Raw genomic sequence first — 27,067 nt, 5'->3', positions numbered from 1 at the left:
AGTAATGAAGAAAATCATTTATGGAATTACATAACGTGGATCCACCTCTGATCTCCCCATGTCACCTGTGTTGCTTACCTCCGTCACTTCTGTGGGCAGGATATCTCAAAAAGTTGTGCACGGATTCGGCCGAAACTTAGTGGACAGGTTGATTTAGTGGTGCGACGTTTTTTTTTTACACCCTCCCTCCCATGGCCACCTGCGTCCTCGCACTCACACTCAAACTTTGCCGCCCATCACCAATCCACCACCTGGGTCATTCGCTCGTTCACTAATTAATTAATTGCGCTCTCAACGGCCGTACACACTGCCAGGAATGGTATAGACGCTTTGTTACCTTAAATAGTGGGAGTAGTATAAATAGAAATGTGGAATTTCAACATGGACATGGCAGGACAGTCGCAGCTGTCACTTACAAACGCGCTCCGAGGATCTCGGGTTGTAGCCGGAACGCGCGGCCATCTTGGGGTCCAGCGTTGGGGACACCTGTTATTCTGGTTATTGTTGTTCTTGTGCCGTTTCGTTGTCTGCATATCACGAGCAAATCTTGTCCGATGTGGAAAATGCACATTCTCAAACTGTGACGTCCGATAAGGGAGAAATTGTCTCGACTCGTGTGACGATTAGCGTTTGTGTGGTTCGACCGCGCAGGTACGACACCTCGAGGCGGCCATGTCTCTGAAGAAAGGCGACGAGGCCACCGGAGACCTGGACGAGGAGGCGCTCCTGGAGAAGCTTACCCCGGACGAGATCGCTCAGCTCGAGATAGATCTCGACGACCTGGACCCCAAGGTGGGTTCGTTTGTGTGCACGCAGCAGGCGGCCGTGCCTACACGTGGTCTATTTTGCTGTGGTAATCCACATCGAGTAAGACCCGCTGACGATGGTCACCTTGTGTACTTGATTCGTCCCAGAACGCTGCCCTGCCCGCTGGACTACGGCAGAAAGATCAGACCAAGAAGGTGCCGACTGGAGCCTTTCGGAGAGACAGCCTGCTCCAGTTCCTCGAGAAGGAAGCTTTGGAGACAGAGGAGAATGAAGACCTGGTACCCTTCACCAGGGAAAAACGAGGTGAAGATTAAGAACGTTAAGCTATTTTGTGATTATAATTGCATATTTAATTATATGGGGGAGAGGGAGGAGGCAGGAGAGGGAGGGGTGAGGAAGGGAGTGGGGGGGGGGGGGGAGGTGGTGGGGGGTTCATCACCTTTTCGTTGAATATATGCTGGTGAATGTGCCGTTCATCACGTTTCTGGGTTAAGTGTGATGCCTTTCAGGAAGAAGAAGAAGCCTTACTCCCCACTTCATACTGTACCGGAATTGTTTGATTTATTGTCCCACGTCGCACCGCGGAGCGAAAGGGGGACGATGGTTTTCCCCTCCGTCCGTCCGTCCGTCCGTCCGTGCGTGCGTAAGCGAAGGACCGAATTCTAATTTGGTGTGTGGGTGCAACTAGGCATAAGGAAGAACGCTATTGAAAATTGGGTCGCCACGTCAAAATCCAAGATGGCCGCTGCCATGTATGTCTGAACCTTGTGAGCGGAATATCTTGAAAAATAAGCGAAGTACCAACTTCTAATCTGGTGTGTCGCTGTATCTAGGCATAAGGAAGAACGCTATTGCAAATTAGGTCGCCACGTCAAAATCCAAGATGGCCGTCTTGCGTCCTCCACTTTGTCAACTCGCATCACTTCACCGACGGGGGACCTATGCGTAACGCTTGTTTGTATTCAAATGTCTGGTGATTGTTTTGTATTTATTTATGCGAATGTGTACTTGTATATAACTGTCATTAATTTTAAAAGGCTTAGGCACTATCGAGCGATTTATTTTATTATTATTATTTTAAATCCAAAAGAACGAACTTTTTTTCAGATTTTATTTTCCTAAAACACTCCCAGGCACTCACTGATGAACCTCTGAAAGTTTGACAAAGATCCGTTCAGCCATCTCTAAGAAAAATGGCGACACACACACACACACACAGACAGACAGACAGACAGACCAACACCAACAGCTCTCTTATATAATAGATGATATCGACATGTACTTCTTATTCTTTCATATGCAACACAAGGCTGTGGAGTAGCATCAATAGCTGAGGATGTGGTTGTGCTGCTGATGCAGTGCTCCCTCCCCTGTATATTAGGAATTTGTTCAGCGTGCCGGTGATAGCTCGCCTACTCTTCGTGAAGGACACCGTGGAATCCACAAACTAATATGAGCAGATGCGATACCCAGTTTAACATCCCTCCGAGGGACGGCATACACATCGATGAATCACCTTGCCTGTAAAACACCAGGACGATAGTTTATAGCTGGATCAGGATTCGAACCCGGGCTCGATAGCCATCCTGCCAACCCACAATATCACTAGTACAATGCAAGTTGATATAACCATACTGTGGTTTCATTTAGACAACGTAGCATTTTCAAATACAGTATATTGTTGTGGACTCGGTCGGTATTGATCATGAAGAGAGTTCCCAAACCCACTATCTGGCCAACATTCTGTGGTGTGGCAAGTTGCTAAGCAACCACGGACGCCGTCTAAAAACGTTTAATTCAGGCAGAGTGCAGCGTCTAACTTCCCTTAACTCTTCTGGCAAATTAAATCCCCAGGATAGAGTACCGTGCTCTCCAACACTCCACTGTATCAATCAAACAGTCAAGCGATACCGTACGTGCAGCGTCAGCTAATGGCTGACCATAACTAAATAGCATGGGTGAACTTCCGAATACTACTCACATAATATGTTCTAACTCATCGTAACTAACAATCGGATAGTTTGAGAAATGGTTTGTAATGTCAACAAGAAGCACGTATATACAAGCAGTGTCACAGAAGAAAAGCTCTTACCCCAAGCACAGAAGGCCAGTACTATTCAATCATTTAGTCACAGTTCTACAACACAGGCGTTTCAGCCATTCCGGGAAAGGTAAGAACGAGGGACAGAGAGAGAAGAATAAAATTTTGAGGCGTGTTTGCAACCTCTCGCTCACCGGACGCAAGCCAGCGGGCTTACATTGGTCCCAACAAAAGACAAGGGGAGAGGAAGAAAGAAGAGGAGGGTAGATGGTGTTATGCAAAGTTTATGGTGACTGTGTGTGGCTTCAAACAAGAAGCGTGAAGTGCAAGTCAGTAAGTCAGCCCTAAAAAGGCCAAGGGGTTCTCGTTGATGCTCCATCTGTTTAAAGGAAACAAAATAGAAGTACAGAAAGGCAGACAAAGGTAGTGTAAATCAGTGTTTCGTGGCCAATGCATCTGGGAAATCTCCGCTGGCGTTCGGAACCTTTCTGGGTCGCACTCCCCACCAGCCAGCTTGCTCTCGTCCCGCCAGATGCTCGTATTGAATCTCAGAACGGCCAACTCACCTGATCTGCTCTTCGCTTTGGGTTTTTATAAACCGTGGAGTTGTGGATGAGTGGCTTCCTCTTCGGTCTGGCCAGGGATTTGGCTTCCCATTGGCCTGCCCTGTCTCTAGGCGGCACTCATTGGGCTACTCCAAGACTGCCAAGGCAGGACGAGGCATGGCTATGTAGCTGCTTGTGGGGCATCTATTCAGTCCTTCTGCTTGGCCGTGCCTGACAAGTCTTGACATGGTTTTTTTCCATTGATCGCTGGTTTGAAATATGAGATTTGGTTGTTGGTTTTGTAATGGAGTGTGTTGTAAAGCATGTATGACAGACGTGTTGAGAGAGAGATTGAGAGAAAGGGAGAGAGACAGCAAAAACAGATCCTTGCAACTACAGACCAATCAGCCTTCTCCCAATAATCAGCAAGGTCATGGAATCCATCATCGCTTCTGACATCAAATCCTTCCTCTTCTTCAATGGCTTGATCTCAGATCATCAATTTGGATTCAGACCAGGTCATTCTACTCTGCAAATGCTGCTTCTGCTGTCTCAACAATGGATGGAGGTCCTCAATGCCAGACAGGAAATCAGAGCTGTCTTTCTTGACATATCACGCGCCTTCGATATGGTCTGACACCCCGCTCTGCTCACCAAACTTTCCTCTTATGGTATCCATAGAAACCTCCACGCATGGCCTGTGAACTTCCTCACCGGTCGCAGTCAACGTGTGGCCCTGAATATAATTCTCTCATCTCCCCTTCCTGTTCAGGCTGGAGTTCCTCAAGGCAGTGTTCTGGGCCCTGTGCTTTTTCTGGTCTTCATTAATGATCTCTCCGACTCTCTGGAAAATCCTCTCTATCTCTTTGCTGATGATTCCACTCTCTGCCACTCCATATCTCAACCCTAAGATTGGCAGGCAGCAGTCTCTTCACTTTCTGCAGACCTGGACAATATCACAAACTGGTCAAACAAGTGGAACATGTCTTTCAATCCTGACAAATCTCACACTCCCACATTGTCTCTCCGAAAAGACCGACTGGACAACCCTCCCATCTACTTTCTGAACAATCCTCTTGAAGAAGTTCTGTCACTAAAGCTTTTGGGTCTCACTATCTGCCATGATCTTTCCTGGGAAAACCACATTTCCAAGCTGGTCTCCAAAGCCAGTCGCCGACTGGGCATCCTCCGTCGTGCAAAGTCCTTTCTGGGCACTTCTGAGCTCCTCACTACTTACAAAGCTTTCCTCCGCAGCTGAATGGAATACAGCTCTCCCTTCTGTGCTGGTGCTCCTGCCTTACACCTAGCTCGGCTTCTCGCGGTTGAAACCAAAGCATTCAGAATCATTGGAATTTCCCACGATGAAGCTGATTCTGAGGGCCTTTCTCTCTCTCACCGCAGGCAGGTAGGTGGTCTTTCTGTCTTCTACCGACTCCTCTCCAACCTTGCTCCGGCCTTGCTCCCTCTGCTCTGTCTGTGCTCTTTCCCCCAAATATTCCTGCAGGACGCACAAGATCTGCCAGCAACCCTCTTCTGGTGAAACTGCCAAAATCTCTGCTCATCAAAAAAACACTCTCTGCTCACCTTCACTCTTTCATTCCTCTTTTCTCCCACCTCTGGAACAAACTCCCACATTCTCTTCAATCCCTCTCCTCCCTCCAGGTCTCTAAAACAGCTGTTCACGACCATCTCTTGTCTTCCCCCATCCAAAACCTTGATCTTTTCTACCATCGTTAAAACACCCCAAATCCGCCTCTTTCAATCCCCAATTTCTGTCCTGAAATTCCTAGTCGTGGTCATTTGCTTTATACCGTGTACTCCTCCCTCCTCACCAGCCCTCCCCCTTCCACAGATCTACCGATGTCCTTGTTCTCGACTGCTGTTGTGCTTGTGTGCTTCCCTCTCCCTCCCCCTCTTGTCTCCCGCTCCATTCATTGTATGTTTTTTGTGTCTGTTGTTACGTTCTCCTCCTCAAACCCCGGTCACGGTGTACCTCCGAGCCCCGAAAGGAGTCACGGCAGAAAGATGTACTATTATGTGTGCCAATGACCAATGGTGAAACCACACCAATCAATTATTACAAAACACAAGTATTGTATTAATATCACACAATAATAACAACTTGCACAAGTACAATAAAACCTCAATTGCACAACAAACACCGTATAATTCCTATGATGGTACCACCAGTTTCTTAACTCAATAACTCACGGTACTCCACGTGAGCGAACTGTAACACCCCCAAAGTCACTGTCACGACACCAGGTAAAAGTCGATCCACGCTCCGGGGATCACAAGAAAAAAGGTCGCACCGAGACCTGAACCCAGGACGGCCGACAGTCGACGCTGCCGAAGAGCCGCTTGGTGAGGTGTCGGGCCGACGTCGGTCAGGCAAAAGTTCACCCAAAAGGCGACTGGGAATTCACACCTTCAGTTCACCAGACAATGACGCTGACATGAACGAGCAGCAGTTCCCAAGCGGAGAACTGCGAATTCCCAAGCGAAATCCACGACACACACGAGAACCAGGCGAATCGCTGGTGCGAGGTGAAATGGCGGACGGTCTCGTAATGGAGGCGTACTTGCTCTCCAGCAATGATTCACTTTCGGAACCAAAATCAGAACCTGTCACGCAGGTTTATCTGCCACAACAATAACGACACTGTCAAAGGAATCCCTTTCCCGGGGAAACCAATATTCGCTCGTGACCAATGTCCACCCGCGTCCACTCGACACCTCAAAGCAGATCGGCCTTTCTTTCCTGATCTCACTTGATCCACTCCAGCCTCTTCTTCCTCTTCTTCCGGTTTCTCCCGATCCATTTCGTTTTTCTTTTGAAACACTAATTTTTACCTTTGAAGGTAAAGTTTTTATTTTAGTTTTTATTTTTTATCAAAAAAGAGAAGTTTTTATCAAACCTCGACTCTGATTCTGCAACTGGACCAGATGGCATCAGTCCTCGGGTCCTAAAATCCTGCTCTGCCGCTCTATCTCACCCTCTCTCTGTTCTTTTCACCCTCTCTTTTGCTCAAGGTCATCTGCCAGCATCTTGGAAATCAGCAAACATTACCGCTTTACACAAAAAAGGTGCAACAACAGATCCTTGCAACTACAGACCAATCAGCCTGCTCCCAATTATCAGCAAAGTCATGGAATCCATCATTGCTTCAGATATCAAATCCTTCCTCTTCTCCAATGGCTTGATCTCTGATCATCAATTTGGATTCAGACCAGGTCATTCTACTCTGGACATGTTGCTTCTGCTGTCTCAACAATGGATGGAGGTCCTCAATGCCAAACAGGAAATCAGAGCTGTCTCACTTGACATATCACGTGCCTTCGATACGGTCTGGCACCCAGCTCTGCTCACCAAACTCACCTCCTATGGTATTCAGGGAAATCTCCACTCATGGCTTACGGATTTCCTCTCTGGTCGTAGGCAACGTGTGGCCCTGAATGGATTTCTCTCATCTTCCCTTCCTGTTCTGGCTGGAGTTCCCCAAGGTAGTGTTCTGGGCCCTGTGCTATTTCTGGTCTTCATCAATGACCTCTCCGACTCTCTGGAAAATCCTCTCTATCTCTTTGCTGATGACTCCACTATCTGCCGCTCCATTCCTCATCCCTCAGATCGGCAGTCTGCAGCCTCCTCACTCTCTGCAGACCTGGACAAAATCACAGACTGGTCAAACAAGTGGAACATGTCTTTCAATCCTGACAAATCTCACACTCTTACAATGTCTCTCCGAAAGGACCGACTGGACAACCCTCCCATCTACTTTCTCAACAATCCTCTCCAAGAAGTTCTGTCGCTCAAGCTTTTGGGTCTCACTATCTGCCATGATCTTTCTTGGGAAAACCACATTTCCAAGCTGGCCTCCAAAGCCAGTCGCCGACTGGGCATCCTCCGTCGTGCGAAGTCCTTCCTTAGCACACCTGAGCTCCTCACCACATACAAGGCTTTCATCCGCAGCTCAATGGAATACTGTTCCCCCCTCTGGGCTGGTGCTCCTGCCTCACACCTTGCTCGGCTTCACGCTGTTGAGGCCAAAGCTTTCAGAATCATTGGAATCTCCTGCGATGTAGTCAACTCCGAGGGCCTTTCACTCACTCACCGCAGGCAGGTTGGTGGTCTTTCTGTCTTCTACCGACTCCTCTCCCGCCTTGCTCCCCCAGCTCTCTCTGTGCTCTGTCCCCCCAATATTCCTTCAGGTCGCACAAGATCTGCCTGCAACCCTCTTATGGTTAAACTGCCAAAGTCTAGGCTCTCTGCTCACCTTCACTCTTTCATTCCCCTTTTCTCCCGCCTCTGGAACAAACTCCCCCACTCCCTTCAATCCCACTCCTCCCTCCAGGTCTTTAAAACAGCTGTTCACCACCATCTCTTATCTTCCCCCATCGAAAACCTTGATCTTTTCTACCCCCGGTAATTCACCCCAGAGTCCTTGCAGTGTTCATATGTTTTATTCCTCTCCCACCTCCCCCCAAGTCCTCCCGATGTCCCTGCTCTCAAATGTTGTGTTTGTGTCCTTCCCCCTCTCTCCCCATCTTGTCTGCCGCTCCCCTTGTTTTTTGTGTTTTGTGTGTCGGTTTGTCTTTTTGTGTGATTAATGTTAGCTCTTTCACGAGCCTCGATCTTGTATACAAAAAAAAAAAAAAAAAAAAAAATAGAAAAAAAAAGACAGTTATCTCCATTTCACACTCAAACTGTAACAATAATAGTATATGAAACTAAAAATGCTTCCAGTGGATGAAAACCACAAAGACGGAAGTGACGAATCCGTAACACTGTGCATGTTTTCATGTTCAATGTGTTAGCTCTGACATGAGCCTCGATTCTGTATACAATTTTTATTTATTTATTTATAAAACTAAGACAAATTGAGAGAATTAGATGGAACAGAGAAGTCACAAATGGGGATTGTGTCTTCTACACAAACACAATGCAAATTCCTTTTCCATTGATACAGGGAGAGATAATTTAGCTACACAATATACTGTTGCGGATCTCCTAACGTCGGCCTTCCCCTTATCAAGGGGGGATTAATCCTCTTGTCTTTTTACTGGCCGACGCGATCCCGGGGGCTATAACGTCCTTCCCGGGCAGCATTAAATAGGGTTGTTGGTCGAATTTGTCCTATTACCTAAGTACTAACGCTGACCGGAAACGAGGAAATAACTCCCGCCCGAACCACGGTGTTAGTGGACACGCCGAGCGAAGCGAGCCACGATTCGGGCCGTTGACAGGTACTAAACCCGATTCGAGCGGTTCTTAATCGTGCCACGCTTACCCAATGGAGGAAATGACTAAAACGATCGGATGAAGAGGAAACCAGGAAGAACAGGTAATTTATTAGTTATTTACACAAGAAGAAGAGGAAAAGAAAGAGCAATGTACAATGAAGAGGAAGAAGCAGATACACAGGGCAGCCTTAATAACAGTCTTAACTTATTCCCTGGACATGGGCCCGTTCACTCTCAAACTCACTCTCAGGGTCACTCACATGGGGTTTGGAGATGGTAGTGTTGAGGGTCCAAGGGTCCACAGCTCGTCCGGTCCCCAACTTGTACTGTGCAGATGGTGGAATACGGCCGGCAGCTCTCCCCATGGCGTAGGCGCGATGCGGACGATTATATCTCGGGGGATCGGTTGGCGATTAGATTTTGCGTACGTAATACTTGTACCGGCGCCTTTATACGCGCGCCCGGTATTGTTACGATCGATGCGCCACTTCCCCAATGTCCTTCTTGACGCTGCAGTCCTCTGCAATGCGTGCCGCGCGCCCGCCCTCTGTAAAGCTTGTTGCCACAGTGCGTCTCTCCCTCTCGTAACTACTCAAGCGTCTCTCCCATAACTCAACTCCGATCAGGTCAAGCGCCTCCCTCTCCCCGCTCATAACTCGAGTTCGTAACTCAGCGCTTCTCCCATCATAACTCAACTCTGCACACGAACTCTGTGAGCGCCTCTCCCTTCTCAGAACTCGAGTTAGTAACTCAGCGCCTCTCCCATCATAGCTTGAGCTCACGACTCGAGTGCTTGCCTCATAACTGATGAGTGCTGCGACCTCACGAGCGCCTCTCCCTTCTCATAACTGAGGTGGGGGCCTCGCGTGAAGGGTTATATTGCCACGCCCAGCGAACCCTCTGGAATGTCCAGCCACACCCTGTCAGGCGATCTCGCCTCAGCCCTGATTGGCTGTTTAGGGCTTACCGGCTCCGCCTTGATGGCTGCTTGACGTGGCCGCACCTCCACCCTTGCGCTCCGCCCCCTTTCCGGGCCTTAACTTGTGGCCCTTGGGCTGGTTTGAGCGGAAGCCCAACGAGTTCGCGAAGGCTGCTGGCAGCCTAAAGGGCGAGGGCGATGTACAGACTGGTTAGCGCTTAATGGCGTCGATTGAAGGGAGGCTGCAAAATGGACGGGGGGCCTACTCTTATTTGTTCTACACAACGCAGATGCAACTATTGGGAATGGCCTTATCCTAAACACATACTAGGAAATAACTAACGTCCTAAGGTGACCTACGTGTTGCATATGGCCTATCTATAGGGTGCAACCTTTAACCTTTAATGATGTTACCTGTGTGGGTTCTCAAAACCGCAACAATACTATGGAGATAACTACACACGGGTTCCTTTATGTGTATTGTATGTCTCCAAGGGGTCTTCAAAAACCATCAAAGTATCATTACTTAGAGGGAATGTTTATGTTGGTTGCTTTTTCCAATTGCAATTATACTTACCCAAAATGGTTTCCATGGGGCCTTGCATCACAAAATGGTTGCCCATTGTGGGCCAGGTCTCTGGACAAGCAGTGTTTCTCATAATTTGTTTCTCTAATTAGTCGTGCAGACCACCACGAGTTGTTGAAAGTGTGTAGTTCTGCAGCCTGAACTTCAGTGATTTCATCCCCGTTCTTTTTGTTTAACAGAATGTGGAATTGATTTGTCAATTTGTCGTAGCCATGGTAAGAACTAAATATTATTTGCATGAGAATAAGGATACATATGTATGTAACATGATTAGCACCATGAATTACCATTCCACCCGTCTCCTCTTCCAGTGATCATCACTGACCCTCTTCCCCTCTCTTCATCTCACGACCGGGTTGTACAGGCACACCATATATTCCAAAGGTCCAGGCAGCAAAGTTGGTACCAAGGGATGTGGCCCCAAGAATGGCAGAACCAGGAGCAGAGCTGCCTGCAGTGGAAATGGGGAGTGACGTCACACTGGAACCTGAGCTGGAAGAGGCCTTGGCCAATGCAAGCGAAGCCGAGATCTGTGACCTAGCAGGTGGAAAATGCTTTTTTCACAAAATTACGTTAGCTACTGCAGTGCTTATAAAAGTAAATAAATCCACCTTGAAATATCATTTGTTGCTTTGGTGGTGGCAGCACTTTCAGCAGATAGTTGTGGAAAGGTACAAGCTAAAATTGTGATTGGCTGTAAAGTGACCAAGTGATTTGGCTGTAAAGGCTAATTTTGATGTATTGATTAAACAATGAATCGATTCATTATTTGTTGATTAATCAATTGTTTATTTAATTTTTTCGATTAATGACTTATTTAATTAATTTTCAAAAAGTTACAGCTTCGGATGAAGCACAGGTGGTTTAGATATGCTATTAGCCAATTGATTAAGAAATTATTCTATGATTATTTATTGATTTTATGCAATTAATCAATTAATTATTGTACACCTCTCCCACTCAATACAGTCTCTATGAGCTGCGTGGCGATATTGCCGGGTGCCAAAGGCAGTGTACTTTGAATGTATCTGTACTTGTTGGATTAATTGATTAGTTGTGTAATTAAAATAAATAAATAGTATTTGTAAATTAATTAATTTCTTAATAAATTGGCTAATAGCATACCTAAACCACCATGCTTCATCCAAATGTGAAACTTTTTGAAAAGCAATTAATTAAATAGTTAATTGACAAATTAAAGAATTAATCGATTAATTGATCAACCAATAATTCAAAAATACCCACTTATAGCCAAATAACTTTTTTTTTGTATACAAAGTCGAGGCTCGTGTAAGAAGAGCTCACACATTAAACACAAAAAACATAAACGGACACATAAAACACACAAAAAGGGAGCGGGAGACAAGTGGGGAGGGGGGGAGGTGGGGGGGGGGGGGGGGAGAGGAAAGCATACAAGCACAACAACAGTAGAGAACAGGGATGACGGTACTGATCGACGGTAGAAGGGAGAGGGCTGGGGAAGGGAGGGGTGGGGGGGGGGGGGGAGATACACGGTATACAGCAAATGAACACTACGAGGCATTTCAGGAATGAAGTCGGGGATTGAAAAGAGGTGGATTTGGGGTGTTTTAACAGGGTTAGAAAAAAAATCAAGGTTTTGGATGGGAGAAGATAAGAGATGGTGGTGAAGCCACCATCAAAGCAACAAATGAATTGGTCACTGTCATGACCAAATATCAGCTTCCTTGCTCAAAAGGTACCTCAGATATTTCCCAGATGAGAAGGAAAATAAATAAGTATGTAAATCGATAATAATAAAGTAATCAATTAATTAATTAATCAAAAAAAAAATACCAAATTTAGTGTACATCGAAAACCGTTCAATGTAGGAAATTGAAACATTACCAAATGTCACATGGCTATTTAATATAGCGCATATTGAAAGTACATCGAAAACTGTGCGAAATGAGAATCATTGTAATCACTTCATCCTTTATTGTTTTCGGCTGGTTACAAAAAAGTGAAGAATCGCATTTAACGATCTCCCACTTTATACACTACATGACCAAAAGCATGTGGACACCCAAACATCGAACATCTCATTCCAAAATCATGGGCATTAATATGGAGTTGGTTCCCCCTTTGCTGCTATAACAGCCTCCACTCTTCTGGGAAGGCTTTCCACTAGATGTTAGAACATTGCTGCGGGGATTTTCTTCCATTCAGCCACAAGAGAACTGGTGAGGTGGGGCACTGATGTTGGGTGATTAGGCATGGCTCGCTGTCGGCGTTCCAATTCATCCCAAAGGTGTTCGATGGGGTTGAGGTCAGGGCTCTGTGCAGGCCATTCAAGTTCTTCCACACCGATCTCGACAAACCATTTCTGTATGGACCTCGCTTTGTGCACGGGCACATTGTCATGCTGAAATAGGGAAGGGCCTTCCCCAAACTGTTGCCACAAAGTTGGAAGCACACAATCGTCTAGAATGTCATTGTATGTTGTAGCGTTAAGATTTCCCTTATCTGGAACTAAGGAGCCTTGCCCAAACCATGAAAAACAGCCCCAGACCATCATTATTCATCTTCCACCAAACTTTACAGTTGGCACTATGCATTCAGGCAGGTAGCGTTCTCCTGGCATTCACCAAACCGGGATTCGTCCGTTGGACTGCCAGATGGTGGAAGCATGATTCATCACTCCAGAGAATGCGTTTCCACTGCTCCAGAGTCCAATGGCGGCGAGCTTTACACCACTCCAGTCGCCGCTTGGAATTGCACATGGAGATCTTAGGCTTGTGTGCAGCTGCTCAGCCATGGGAACCCATTTCATGAAGCTCCCGGCGAACAGTTGTTGTGCTGACGTTGCTTGCAGAGGCAGTTTGGAACTCGGTAGTGAGTGTTGCAACCGAGGACAGATGCTTTTTACATGCTACGCGCTTCAGCACTCGGCGGTCCCATCCTGTGAGCTTGTGTGGCCTACCACTTCGCGGCTGAGCTGTTGTTGTTCCTTGACGTTTCCACTTCACAATAACAGCACTTACAGTTGAGCAGAGCAGCTCTAGCAGGGCAGAAATTTGACGAACTGACTTGTTGGAAAGGTGGCATCCTTTGACGGTGCCACGTTGAAAGTCACTGAGCTCTTCCGTAAGGCCCATTCTCCTGCCAATGTTTGTCTATGGAGATTATTGCATCACTGTGTGCTTGATTATATATACGTGTCAGCAATAGGTGTGGCTGAAACAGCCGAATCCACTAATTAGAAGGGGTCCGCATACTTTTGGTCATGTAGTGTACTTTCGTGATCAATTCTGGCGTCTTTCTCAGCCTTGGTAGTTGTGGAAACACTCGAACTAGAATAAAAGCTGCTTTGTAAAGGCTTATGAATGTACTATCCAGCAGACTTTTTAAAGTAGAATTTGTACACATTTACCTCAGAAGTGTAGATACATGCAATTACAGATTTGTAAGACTGCATAGGGTAAGTATTCTATTAGTACCATATAGTTACCTCCGCCACCAAAGGTAGATGGAGGTTATGTTTTCACCCCTGTCTGTTTGTCTGTCTGTTTGTTTACAAAATAACTCAAAAAAGTTGTGGACGGATTCGGCCGAAATTTGGCAGAGATGTAGTGTATGTCACAAGGACAAAATGATTAGATTTTGGTGAAGATCCGGATTCGGATCCGGCTACTAGAATTTTTAAAGTGATTCTTCACTATTGGGAGATGGGGCCAAAAACGATACATAGCAGGATATTTCAAAAGGTTGTGGACGGATTTGGACGAAACTTGGTGGACCGGTTGGGTGTCTGACAAGGACAAATAAATTCGATTTTGGTGAATATCTGAATATGGATTCGGATATGAGAATTATTTAATTTTTCAAGTGATTCTTCACCATTGGGAGATAGGGCCAAAAACGATACATAGCAGGATATCTCAAAATGTTATGGATGGATTTGGACGAAACTTGGTGGACCGGTTGGGTGTCTGACAAGGACAAATAAATTCGATTTTGGTGAAGATCTGAATATGTATTCGGACATGAGAATTATTTAATTTGTTAAGTAATTCTTCACCATTGAGTGATAGGACCAACCAGGCGGAGGTATGCTCTCTACTGAGTGCCGTTCTAGTTACTTTTGTTATTAGAAGGGACCTTGGAAAAATACCATGATTTGCTATCTTAATACGGATTATATACACCAAATTGTGTATTTTAGTATGATCTCTCACTCACACACACACACACACACACACACACACACACACACACACACACACACACACACACACACACACACACACACACGATTATAACGAGTGTTTGTGTGTTTGCAGCTATACTTGGGATGCACACCTTGATGAGCAACAAACAGTATTACGAGGCCCTGTCAAGCAACGCCATTGTCAACAAGGAAGGTCTAAACAGTGAGTTCATTACTTTGCCTTGGATTTTCTTTCACAAAACTGGTAATTCGGGGGTAGATAGACACAACAAATGACCACTTGGAGGAAGAATAGGCAGCGGGAAGAATGCGAGCAATGGGACGGGTGGGGGAGTTGGGGACCCCAGGAGTGAACATGTCGTTTACAAGCTCAAACACAGCAGGAAAGGGGATGAAATAAGAAGGGGGAAACTGGGGACCAAATAGCAAAACAACAAAAAAGGGAAAGGTGGTTCGACGGAGAGTGGAGAGAACACAATAAAATAACCCGGAGAGGAAAGGGTGCCCTTGGGGATCGATAGTTAGTGAGGCGAGAAAAGGTCACAAGTTTGGATTGGGGAACAGAACAACTATGTTGAAGTCCTGGCATGACGAATGAGATTGAATGGATTGAGGAATTGGTTCCACAGGCGAGAGAAGAACAAATCGAGTGAGCAGTGAGCCGAGATTTTGGAAGTAGATTACTGTCAGATTGCATGCATCCTGCAAAAAAACTGGAGAGGAAGGGATGGGAGGGCAAGACCAGAAAGGAGGTGGTAGAAGACAGACATGTCACCAACCCAGAGATTGAGTTTCATCGCGGGACATTCCGATGATTTAAGGGCCTTCATCTCCACAGCATCAACATGTAAAAGGCGTGAGGCAGGGGTGTCAGCCCGAAGGGGAGAGCACTACTCCATCGAGCTATGAACGGCCTTACATCGTTAGAATTTTGGATTTGCCAAAGAAAGACTTTCCACGGCAGAGGATACCCAGTCAGCGGCTGGCTTTGAAGGCCAAGGGTAGACATGGCGAATTGATGGTGAAATGGTCAATTAGATAGTCGTGGTCATCGCTTCTTGGTATGAATTCTACGGAAATATCTCAGATCAGATGACTACATATTGTCTTTCATGAATTAAGAGCCAACCTGTTCCATGATCAATCGGACTGAAGGTGGATTGTTCCTGCTTTACCTGGAGCATCTCAGTCTGACTAAGAATAGGAGAATAAATGAATGAAAGCAATACATAAAACGAATGATGACGCAATCGACACCAGACACAGATCCACCACTGGGGTGTGAGGTGCTACTGTGGTGGCAGAAGATTCCTATCTGCTATTTCCCAAAGCAATGGAGGTGCTCAACACAAGCCGTGAATAATCCCATAGCCAAGAACCATTCCTGGTTAGGCCTCCACTCAGTCCCAAAATTAGAAAATTTCTACTGAGCAGTTAATGGGAATCGGACCCACACCAGTGAGGGCAAACACAACAAGGCTTCACCCACTCCACCACCAAGCTGTCCTCAGAGGGGTTTGTGGGGTAGTGTAGGGAGGATGCAACAACAGCTTAATTATCTCACATTAAGAATACTTGGCAGCTAGATTTTCCATTTACCAGAACATTTATGAGTTACATAATCCAAGGATTCTCCAAGACTGGTCATTGAACCTTTGGTAGGTGACTGTAGATCTTTGTGTTCACTTCCTCAATATTGAAAGTGGTTTTAAATACATTCTTTATGCTTTATTTCTCAACCAAACTGTTGCTTTATCATAAAATGAGTCTTTCATGACGTGGAGTTGTGTAGTCTTTCTTACCTCTGCCACCGAAGGTGGATGCAGGTTATGTTTTCACCCCCCTGTGTTACATATTTATATGAATGTATGTGAATTACCATTCAGGTCTTGGCTTATCCGTGTGTAGTATATTAAGTTGTTGTGGTTGGAGGGTCAGGAGCCCTTCTGAGGGAGTGGCCGGAAACGGAAGTGACCGGAAACGGAAGAAGAAAAGACACGAGGAAAAAAGGACGAGTATTATTCTTCCTCGCCCCGCTCCGACAAAAGGTGGGATCGACCTTGCGCTGCGTAAAACAGCGGCGTTCCGAAGCCTGTCTGGCGAGAGGAATTACCGGAACGTGTACCGGCCCGGTGGAGACGTCCAGTTGACGTGGGGCTGTGCATCGAACCCGCGTCTGGCCTCGTTCGCGGCACCGTCCAAACAGACGCGTGCGGGTCGCACGTTGGGGCCTAACGCGCCTTGCAAGCGGTGTGGGGTTTGGCTTGCTTTACCGTATCCGCTGCGCGTGGCCACGAGGGGCTGCAGCCACGGTGCCTGGTACGATACCTGCCCGGTGGAAACACATCCACCCGGGGTTCGTTCTACCGCCCGAGTGCGGTGACGGCGACCATCATCTTGGTCAGGAGGGGCCCAGAGACATTGTGCGGGACCGAGACCAAAAGGGTGTCGTGAGTACTCACCGGGACACACGTATATAAGATGGCCATCTTACTCATAGGAAAGTGCTTGTGAATTGGGAATTGTTGATGGTTGTATATGGTTGATTGCTCGGGGAAAATCTCCGTGGTTGTGTCATTGCAATTGTATGGTCATTCCCATTGAAATATATCCTTGAACGTCAGTTGTCTCTTGGGTGAAATTCATATGGATTGCATGGCGAAAGCGCATATTTAATACAGCTTTCTGGCGAAGTTCCTCTCACGGTCCGGGGGTCACCGAGACCAGGTATTCACCGAGGGGACCACGTAACAGAATTGGGGGCTCGTCCAAATTACGATTTGCGGTTTCGCAATTGGGTCTACGTCCGGGATTTAAAATTGTATAAAATAATAAAATAATATTTTTTATTAATTAAAATTTATTAATTAATTATTAATTGGTAATTTTTTTTTTGAGAAATTGGGGTAAAGTCTTGGGTGAAGGTTAACAGGTGTTAACGATAGGCACCATGGCGTTTGTGGCACAGAACTTTGGGGTAACACCGAGTGAGGCACAGTTCCGAGCGTTGCTAAAGTCGGACCTCTTGAAATTGGCCAAACATTTTAACTTGGAGGTCCGAACTAATTTGAGGAAGGCAGAGTTGCAGGCCACGGTGATACAATCTATGGTGGGATTAGGAACATGGGACGAGTTAGCCTGGGAGTGGCTACCCGAAGAACCAGAAGACGTTGAGCTCCGGAAACTGGAGTTGCAATTACGGAGCCAGGAACGGATCAAAGAAGAAGAAAGGAAAGCAGAAGAGAGGAGAGAAGAGAAACAAGCAGAGGAAAGGAGAGTGGAAAGAGAACTCCAGGAAAGGTTAAAAGAAGAAGAAAGGAAAGCAGAAAAGGAAAGAGCAGAAGAAGAAAGGAAAGCAGAAAAGGAAAGAGCAGAGGAAAGGAGAGTGGAACGAGAACTCCAGGAAAGGATGAAAACAGAGGAAAGGAAAGCAGAAGCAGAGGAGAGGAGAGCTGCAAGGGAACTCGAAGCAGAGGAGAGAAAAGCGGAAAGGGAATTAAAGGAACGTGACATGGAGCTTCAGCAAGAAATCAAATTCAAGGAGCTGGAGTTAATGAGAGAACGGGGAGAGGCACCACCCTTGCTGACGGGGTCGACACCTAACCAGAAAACCTGGGATGTGGGCAGACATGTGAGGCTGGTTCCACCGTTCAGTGAAAAAGAAGTCGCGAAATTTTTTCCACACTTTGAGAAAGTGGCTCGACAATTAAACTGGCCGGAGGAGGCCTGGACCATACTCGTGCAAAGTGTGCTGGTGGGGAAAGCTCAGGAAATTTATTCGGCGCTACCAATGGACCAATGTGCAGATTATGAGGTACTGAAGACGCACATCCTCAAAGCGTATGAGTTGGTTCCGGAAGCTTACAGGCAAAAATTCAGGAATGCCAGGAAGAGGGAGAGTGAGACCCATGTGGAGTTTGCCAGAGTGAAAGAAAACATGTTTGATCGGTGGTGTGAGTCAAAAGGAGTCGGGAAAGACTTCGAGACATTGCGGGATTTGATCCTGGTGGAGGAATTCCAGCAGTGTGTCCACGAGGACATCAAAGTGTACCTGCAGGAAAAGAAGGTACCAAAGTTGTGGGACGCAGCCACCATGGCAGATGATTATGCCTTAACCCACCGAATAGGGGTCCACAAACCTAACTCCTCGCCTAGACTTCAGCAGGGGAGTTATGGAACACCCGGTGCGGAGAACGACCTTACATGGCGGCGGCCTCGAGATGATTATGGGGACAACTATGATACCCCAACGGTTAGAAATCCGAGGGCTACGGGCCCAAGACAAACTTGTTTTTCGGGGGGCTCAAGGCCGACCCCGAGGTTCTCCCCCGGGCCTACTTGTGCTTTTTGCCATAAAACTGGACACTTGATGTCCCAATGTTACCTCCGAAAAAGGGAGAACCCGGAACGGAATCAGTCTAGTGCGACTCCGAATGCACTGGCAAGTGTGAGAAATCATTCTTGGAGAGCAGAGCTGGGGGAAGATTCCCCTGTCAAAGGTACGGCGTCCCGGGAGAACCTTGTTCAGGAGGGCTACAAACATTTCATTTCAGAGGGGTTCGTGTCGCTGGATGGCGACCCGAGTAACCAGAAGCCAGTTAGGGTATTGAGGGACACAGGAGCACACCAATCGTTGATGCTGGAGGGCATTTTGCCATTGTCGGAGAAGACGGCAACTGGGGTTAGTGTGCTTTTACAGGGGGTCGGGGGCTATGTTAAAGCTCCGCTTCATGTCATCCAGTTGAGTTCTGAGTTGGTATCCGGGCCGGTCACCGTAGGCTTACAAGCCACCCTTCCTGTGGAGGGAATCTCTTTTATTATCGGGAATGATTTGGCCGGGGGGCGAGTTTCGGGTAATCCAATAATGGTGGACAAGCCCAGTAAGGAAAATAACACCACTCGGTTAGAGATGGAGATTCCGGGTATCTTTCCATCCTGTGCAGTGACTCGGGCTATGGGTAGAAAGCACGCAGAAGAGAAGGAGGAAGAAAGAGAGGGGGAGTTGGAACCCTTAGAGGTACGGGAAGACAACTCGAAAAAGGGAAATAACCAGGGGAGGGATTCCCAGGAATTTCGAGAAATGGTAGCGTCTGGAACGCAAGGGGACGTGGAGTGTCCGTCGGAGACCGCGGAGAACGAAGTGGAGCAAACCGCGCTGGTCCGAAGGAGACTAGTGGAAGAACAACACGAAGACTCGGAGATCCAGAGGTTAATTGAGAAAGCCGTTATGGAAGAAGAGGCTACGAAGATACCTGTGGGGTATTTCATGAAGGGGGAAACCCTAATGAGGAAATGGAGGCCCCCGGAGGTACCCGCAGACGATGAGTGGAAAGTTCACTATCAGGTTGTGGTGCCACCGCTGTACCGGAAGGAGATCTTGAGTTTGGCACATGAGACCCCTTGGGCCGGGCACCTGGGAGTGAACAAGACCTGTGACAGGATATTGGTACATTTTTTCTGGCCGGGACTGCGACGGGATGTGGCGGAGTTCTGCAAGTCCTGCCATTCTTGTCAGCTGGTGGGAAAGCCGAATCAAAAAATCCCCCCCGCCCCGTTAAAGCCAATTCCAGCTTTTGAAGAGCCATTCAGCCGAGTCATTGTGGACTGTGTGGGCCCTTTACCCAAAACCAAAGCTGGACATCAATACTTACTGACCATCATGTGTGCGTCCACCAGGTTCCCCGAGGCAGTGCCTCTGAGGAAAATAACGGCGGCAGTTATTGCAAAGGCCTTGATTAAATTTTTCACTTGGGTTGGCCTACCTAGGATCATTCAATCGGATCAGGGGACCAATTTCATGTCCACACTGTTCCAGCAAGTGGTACACCTGTTGGGGGTGGAACAAGTAAGATCCAGCGCCTACCATCCCGAGAGCCAAGGGGCCCTGGAAAGGTTTCACCAGACTTTAAAGAATATGATCCGAACGTATTGTTTTGAATGTGCCAAGGATTGGGATGAAGGGATACCCCTATTGTTGTTTGCGGCGAGGGAGTCCGTGCAGGATTCCTTGGGATTCAGCCCGTTTGAACTGGTGTTTGGACACGCAGTGCGGGGACCGTTGAAATTGGTGAAAGAACAGTGGTTACTACAGGAGTCCCGGACACCGATGAGGGAGTATGTGGCCACAGTAAAAAACCGATTGGCAAAGGCGTGTGAGGTGGCACGACGGAACTTGAGAAGGGCCCAGGGGAAAATGAAGGAGAGACATGACAAGACCTCGCAGATAAGGAATTTCAGTCCTCAGGACCGGGTGTTAGTATTGCTGCCCGTTCCAGGTCAGCCCCTCCAGGCTAGATATTTCGGTCCTTATGCAGTGGAGGAGAGGGTGAATGAGACAGACTACGTGGTGACCACTCCCGACCGACGAAAAAAGCGACAGTTGTGTCATGTCAACCGACTGAAGAAATATCATGAGAGGGAACCGGTGGAAGACGTAGTTCCTGTCTCACCGGTCGTACCGGTGACAATGGACGGAAACGCCGGTGTGAAGTTTGATAACTTGGATGACCAGGCCTGCCCCAAATTGACGAACACCGAAGTGTTGAATCATTTGGATGAGAAGTTAGGTCATTTAACAAGGGAACAGCAAGGACAACTGTCCAGCCTAATGTTCGAATTTAAACATTTGTTCACAGATGTACCTGGTCGTACGGACTTAGTATATCATGATATCGAGGTGGGGGAGGCCACTCCAGTGAAACAACACCCCTATCGGATGAACCCGGTGAAGATGGAGTACCTTCGGAAGGAGATGCAATATATGTTGGACAATGACATCATCGAACCAAGCAACAGTGAATGGAGCTCCCCATGTGTGTTGGTTCCGAAACCCGATGGCAGCTTCCGGTGTTGTACGGATTTAAAACGGGTGAATGCAGTGACCAAGACCGACTCCTATCCGCTCCCGAGGATTGACGACTGTATTGATCGAATAGGCCCAGCTAAATTTGTTACCAAATTTGACTTGCTGAAAGGGTATTGGCAGATCCCTCTTACCGATAGAGCCAAAGAAATCTCAGCTTTGGTCACTCCGAATGGGTTATATCAGTACAAGGTCCTCCCTTTTGGGTTGAAGAACGGGCCGGCGACATTTCAACGACTGATTAATAGGCTCATTGCAGACCTGGAGGGGGTGGAGGCATATCTGGATGATGTAATCATCCACACCATGACCATGGAAGACCATATTAAGCAAATCCATGCATTTTTTCAGACGATGTCCGAGGCAGGTCTGACCATCAACTTAGCCAAGAGTGAATTTGTAAGAGCACAGGTAGTGTTCCTCGGCCATGTAGTAGGGCAGGGTCAAGTACAACCAGTGACCGCCAAGGTAGAAGCTATCGATCGCTTCCAAGTCCCAAAGGGGAAGAAAGAGCTGATGAGATTCTTAGGTATGGCGGGGTGGTACCGGCGGTTCTGTAAGAATTTTTCGGATGTGGTAGCCCCTTTAACGAGTTTGTTGAGAAAGGAGACCCCATTCGTTTGGGATGGCAAATGTCAGGCGGCCTTTGCCCATGTCAAAGCGATACTAATGAGCTCTCCGGTCCTAACCGCTCCGGACTTTCAGGCACCTTTCAAGTTGGCCGTAGATGCAAGCGATGTGGGGGCTGGAGCGGTCTTGTTACAGGAAGATGAGGATGGGGTGGACCACCCCGTGTGCTACTACTCCAAAAAGTTCAATAAACATCAGGCAAATTATGCCACCGTGGAGAAAGAGACCCTGGCTCTCCTGCGAGGGCTTCAACATTATGAGGTGTATTTAGGAATCACGTCCTTTCCCATAAAGGTCTTTACGGATCACAACCCCTTAACCTTCATTCAAAGAATGAAAAATAAAAATCAGAGGTTGATGAGATGGAGTTTGGCTTTGCAGGGGTTCAACTTGGAAATTGAACATGTACGGGGCCGGGACAATGTCGTGGCGGACGCTTTGTCCAGATTGAGTTAATCTGGGGGGGGGGGGGGGGGGGTTGAGTTATCTGGTTTGTTTCCCCAAATTGGCCGGCAAAGAAAGTTTTCGCTGGGTTCAAACTTTCTTTCTTGAAGGGGGGGAGTGTTACATATTTATATGAATGTATGTGAATTACCATTCAGGTCTTGGCTTATCCGTGTGTAGTATATTAAGTTGTTGTGGTTGGAGGGTCAGGAGCCCTTCTGAGGGAGTGGCCGGAAACGGAAGTGACCGGAAACGGAAGAAGAAAAGACACGAGGAAAAAAGGACGAGTATTATTCTTCCTCGCCCCGCTCCGACAAAAGGTGGGATCGACCTTGCGCTGCGTAAAACAGCGGCGTTCCGAAGCCTGTCTGGCGAGAGGAATTACCAGAACGTGTACCGGCCCGGTGGAGACGTCCAGTTGACGTGGGGCCGTGCATCGAACCCGCGTCTGGCCTCGTTCGCGGCACCGTCCAAACAGACGCGTGTGGGTCGCACGTTGGGGCCTAACGCGCCTTGCAAGCGGCGTGGGGTTTGGCTTGCTTTACCGTATCCGCTGCGCGTGGCCACGAGGGGCTGCAGCCACGGTGCCTGGTACGATACCTGCCCGGTGGAAACACATCCACCCGGGGTTCGTTCTACCGCCCGAGTGCGGTGACGGCGACCATCATCTTGGTCAGGAGGGGCCCAGAGACATTGTGCGGGACCGAGACCAAAAGGGTGTCGTGAGTACTCACCGGGACACACGTATATAAGATGGCCATCTTACTCATAGGAAAGTGCTTGTGAATTGGGAATTGTTGATGGTTGTATATGGTTGATTGCTCGGGGAAAATCTCCGTGGTTGTGTCATTGCAATTGTATGGTCATTCCCATTGAAATATATCCTTGAACGTCAGTTGTCTCTTGGGTGAAATTCATATGGATTGCATGGCGAAAGCGCATATTTAATACAGCTTTCTGGCGAAGTTCCTCTCACGGTCCGGGGGTCACCGAGACCAGGTATTCACCGAGGGGACCACGTAACACCTGTCTGTCTGTTTGTTTGTTTGTCTGTAAACAAGATATCTGAAAAAGCTGTGACGGATTCGGACGAAATTTGGCGGAGAGGCTGGGTGTGTGACAAGGACGAAATTATTAGATTTTGGTGAAGATCCGGATGGTATTTTCTAAAAGCGATTCTTCACCATTGGGAGATAGGGCCAAAAACGATAGATAGCAGGATATCTCAAAAAGTTATGGACGGATTTGGACGAAGCTTGGTGGAGAGGTTGGGTGCGTGACAAGACTGAACCGATTCGATTTTGGTGAACATATGAATATGGATTCGGATACGATGTTTATTTAATTTTCTAAAGTGATTCTTCATCATTGAGAGATCGGGATAAAAGCGATATATATATATATATATATAACATGATATTTAAAAGAGTTATGGACTAGTTATGACTAAACTTGGTGGATGAGTTGGTTAGGTGACAAGAACAAGCCAAATAGATTTTGGTTCAGGTTCGAATCGAGATTTGGCCTGTCAATGGGATACAAAACATAAACTGTTCAGCTTGGCGGAGGTGTGCTCTACCGAGTTCCGTTCTAGTTATGAATAATTGAATATATGGGATATTGGATTACGTAATCCAATAGGGCCAAAATCTATCATCCTTCCGAGGTGATAATTATCAATGCCATTTTCACAGGAAACGAATATTCTATCTTATTGTATAAGTGTCTAAATGTACTTGCTGGTGCCCTGTTGAAATGTCTGGTCACCCCCTGGTGAAACGTTCGGGTTTTTTTTGTTGTTGTTGTTGATTGTCACCTATGTTCCAGAGGTTGTTTTGTGTTGTGAAAAAAACAGTAATACATCGTACATCAATTATGGAATAAATATGGAGCGTCCCCTTTACCACCTCCCATTACCTCCCTCCCACTGATGTTTCCAGCCATCACCACTGTTGATTTCCTAGAGAGGAGAATGTTGTTGGAATTGCAAATTATTAAAGTCAGCATCACCTTGTCCACACTCTCCTTGGATGTCCAGGTGTTGTCCACCCTGATGAATGCAAAGTCTTCCCGGAGGAGCCTCCAAATCCCACTGATGTGGAGCAGAGCCTGAAGCGTATACGAGACAACGATCAGACCTTAACTCAAGTCAACCTCAACAACATTGCGGTATGACGACATGAATTGCATTGTTAACTACAAAGTATCTTCTACCAAAGTCTCAAAAGTCTAACGTGACAATCAAGTCCAATCATAACCCTGAATAAAAGCGTCCATCTGTTACCAAACCTCATGTTCCACTGCAAACCCCTCCAGGACATCTCCATGTCCACAATGATTGAGGTTGCAGAAGCCCTAAAGTCAAATGGTCATGTGGAGAAGTTCAGCTTGGTTGGCACATGCTGTAACGACAGTGTAGGTTTGGTAAGTCTTATTAATAAACACATTCCACTGCTCGTTCCCAAATGCATTCTCATACTAAGGTCATACCTACATAACATAAGGGCATTTTTTTGCATACAAAACTATACATGCTCGAGCCTTGTGGAAGAGCTAGAGCAGAAGGAAGGTAACCAAATGGAAAGAGGAAAACGCCAACAGCAGAATAGAGATGAGAGTGAGATCATGGGGAGGGGGAGAAAGAGGGAGCAGATTCACAATAGCCTGGAAAAAAGGAGTGCTTGGGGATGGGATCATGTGTATGGATGGGGGATGACATTAGGTCGTGGCAAACAGCTTTCTTGAAGCCCTGAAGCATCGACCATGAGTGGATGTATGGGTGTGCAGGTTTTAGCTGACATGTTGAAGGTGAATGGAGTTTTGAAGAGCCTCAACATCGAGTCCAACTGTCTAACGGCTCTTGGTGTGTTGGCAATTGTGGAAGCTCTCAAAAAGAACGACCGTCTCACTGAACTCAAGCTGGATAACCAGGTACGTCCATTGCAAAAGCCGAAAGGTTTCCACCTACACCAGTGCAAACAGGGACCCTTTTGGAATAAGAAGGCAAACGTTCTTCAGGGAGATCTGAAATGGCTGGAACATGAAGTGACCAGTTTTGGGACATGCAATGCAAAAAGTGAAAATTTAAACTGTTACAGCGGCAGCAGCTAGGAAACCGTGTCGAGATGGACATGGCCGCCATGGTGGAAGGAAACAAATCCTTGCTGCGTTTTGGTTACCAATTCTCCTCACCAGGACCTCGAAGCCGTGTAGCGAATGCTATCACAAGAAATAACGATCTTGGTAAGTCTCAGGAAAGGGATTTAGGATAACTGGAGTTTTCTATCAAATTTAGGGTTTTTGTACTGACACTTATTACAATTGTTTTTCCCAAGCCTGGTGTTGGCTTAGCGGTTAGGGTGCCGGCTTGGGATCCTAGGATCCTGGGTTCGAATCCCAATCGATCGCTGAATTAACGCCAGGGGGGTTGAGGTTGACTCAGCCTGTCATCCTTCTGAGGTCGGCAAATTGAGTACCAGCTTGCTGGGATGAATGATCACGGTGAGTACCCCGATTTAGAATAGGTACACCATATCCCTGCGCACCGTAAGAGCGTGACCAAGGGTTGGCGTCAGGAAGGGCATCCGGCCATAAAAACATTGCCTCAAACAGGGAACCATGATTGTCATGGGGCCCGCAAGGCTAACCCCTGCTCTAGCGGGGAAAATGGACTTAAAAACGATCATTCATTCATTCATTCATTTCCCAACTCATGCAAAATGATGCTCAGGCAACCAGTGATGTAATCTTTTCTATGAATATGAATATATTGGTGGTACATAAAAGGTGAAGACCTTTTCTTCTCATTGTGAGAAGTTTTATTGCAAAAGGGTGAAATTGTCCTCAAACAAGAAATGATGGATGACCTGTCTTCCCCACAGTGAGGAAGAAGCGCCTGGAGAATGTCAAGAAGGCATGATCTTGATGGTTACTGCACCGAGCCTCACTTACCCCACACAATGTAGTTGCACAGGTGAGCAATGAAGGTGAAGTCTCAAGAACCTTCATTGGTTTAAACGGGAAGACCAAGACTCGATTAGTATGAACCAGGAAGGTAACAATTTTAAGACATGGGGAAAGAAGGGGTAGATTTGTAAAATGTTCTGTCACGAATTTTTTATTTTTTCCCAAAGCATACTGGAGGATGTTTGTAAGTGTAAATCACATGTTCCAAAGCCCTACAGTATGTACTTGCAATGTATTGCGTGTGCACTCGTGCAACATCAATCCACATTCAGCCTCTCCAGAAACTTTTGGTCCCCTACCAGTTTCACCGGAGGGAACTATGGGTTTGCTCTCCATCTGTCTGTCCATCCCACGGTTTTTCAGACTTTTTTTCCCCCCCTCATACCCTTTAATATATTCAACTAAAACTTGGTAAATGGCTTTATTATGATAAGTTCCAGAAAAAGTTCGAGTTTCAGGGTGTTTCGTCAATTTTTCAGAGTTATGCCATTTTTGGACTGAGGCAAAATATCCGGGGACATGTACTGCAAAGCAATTCTCACTCGTTATTACCGATTATCCACCAAGCAGAGTTTTAGAGTCTTTGAATGAAAAATGATGATGAAACCCCTTTTCTTTAAATTAAAGAAATAAAAACACTTTGTCACTTGCTTCAGTGCCCATTATTTGTCTGAGCAGCTATGGAAACATGGTGTGCGGCAAAACGGGTAGTGCATGTGAAACACAAGAGGAAATCAAAACACGAGGACAGGTCGAGATCCATCTTAGCACATCATTGAATGAGAAGTTGACAGGATGGCCTGGAGGTAAGCTGATACTCGTCTCTAAGCTGTCTAGCCTGGGTTCGAATCCCGACCCAGCTATAAACTGTCATGT

At 46.9% G+C, this 27,067-nt stretch overlaps 1 protein-coding gene across 4 annotated transcripts; it reads left to right on the top strand.

The window, feature by feature from the left end:
* The first annotated feature begins 228 nt into the window (after positions 1-228).
* LOC137421533 (tropomodulin-1) lies at positions 229-26,842 on the top strand. Of its 4 annotated transcripts, none has more exons than XM_078771329.1 (10): positions 229-319; positions 652-792; positions 915-1,071; positions 10,465-10,644; positions 14,402-14,491; positions 24,264-24,394; positions 24,542-24,649; positions 25,013-25,156; positions 25,324-25,468; positions 26,107-26,842. In XM_078771329.1, the coding sequence occupies exons 1-10, from the start codon at positions 317-319 to the stop codon at positions 26,142-26,144; spliced, it is 1,137 nt and encodes a 378-aa protein (XP_078627455.1). In that variant the 5' UTR covers positions 229-316; the 3' UTR covers positions 26,145-26,842. The 4 variants fall into 4 exon arrangements, with proteins under 4 accessions (XP_078627455.1, XP_078627454.1, XP_078627457.1 ...); XM_078771328.1 differs by lacking the exon at positions 229-319 and adding an exon at positions 365-497; XM_078771331.1 differs by lacking the exons at positions 229-319; positions 25,324-25,468 and adding an exon at positions 416-497.
* Positions 26,843-27,067: the final 225 nt, after the last annotated feature.

The sequence above is a fragment of the Myxine glutinosa genome, chromosome 2 (assembly GCF_964187855.1).
Source record: "Myxine glutinosa chromosome 2, kmMyxGlut1.1, whole genome shotgun sequence".
Taxonomy (NCBI): Eukaryota; Metazoa; Chordata; class Myxini; order Myxiniformes; family Myxinidae; genus Myxine; species Myxine glutinosa.
Note: the sequence above shows the minus strand (reverse complement) of the source record. Positions and strands in the feature narration are given on the sequence as shown.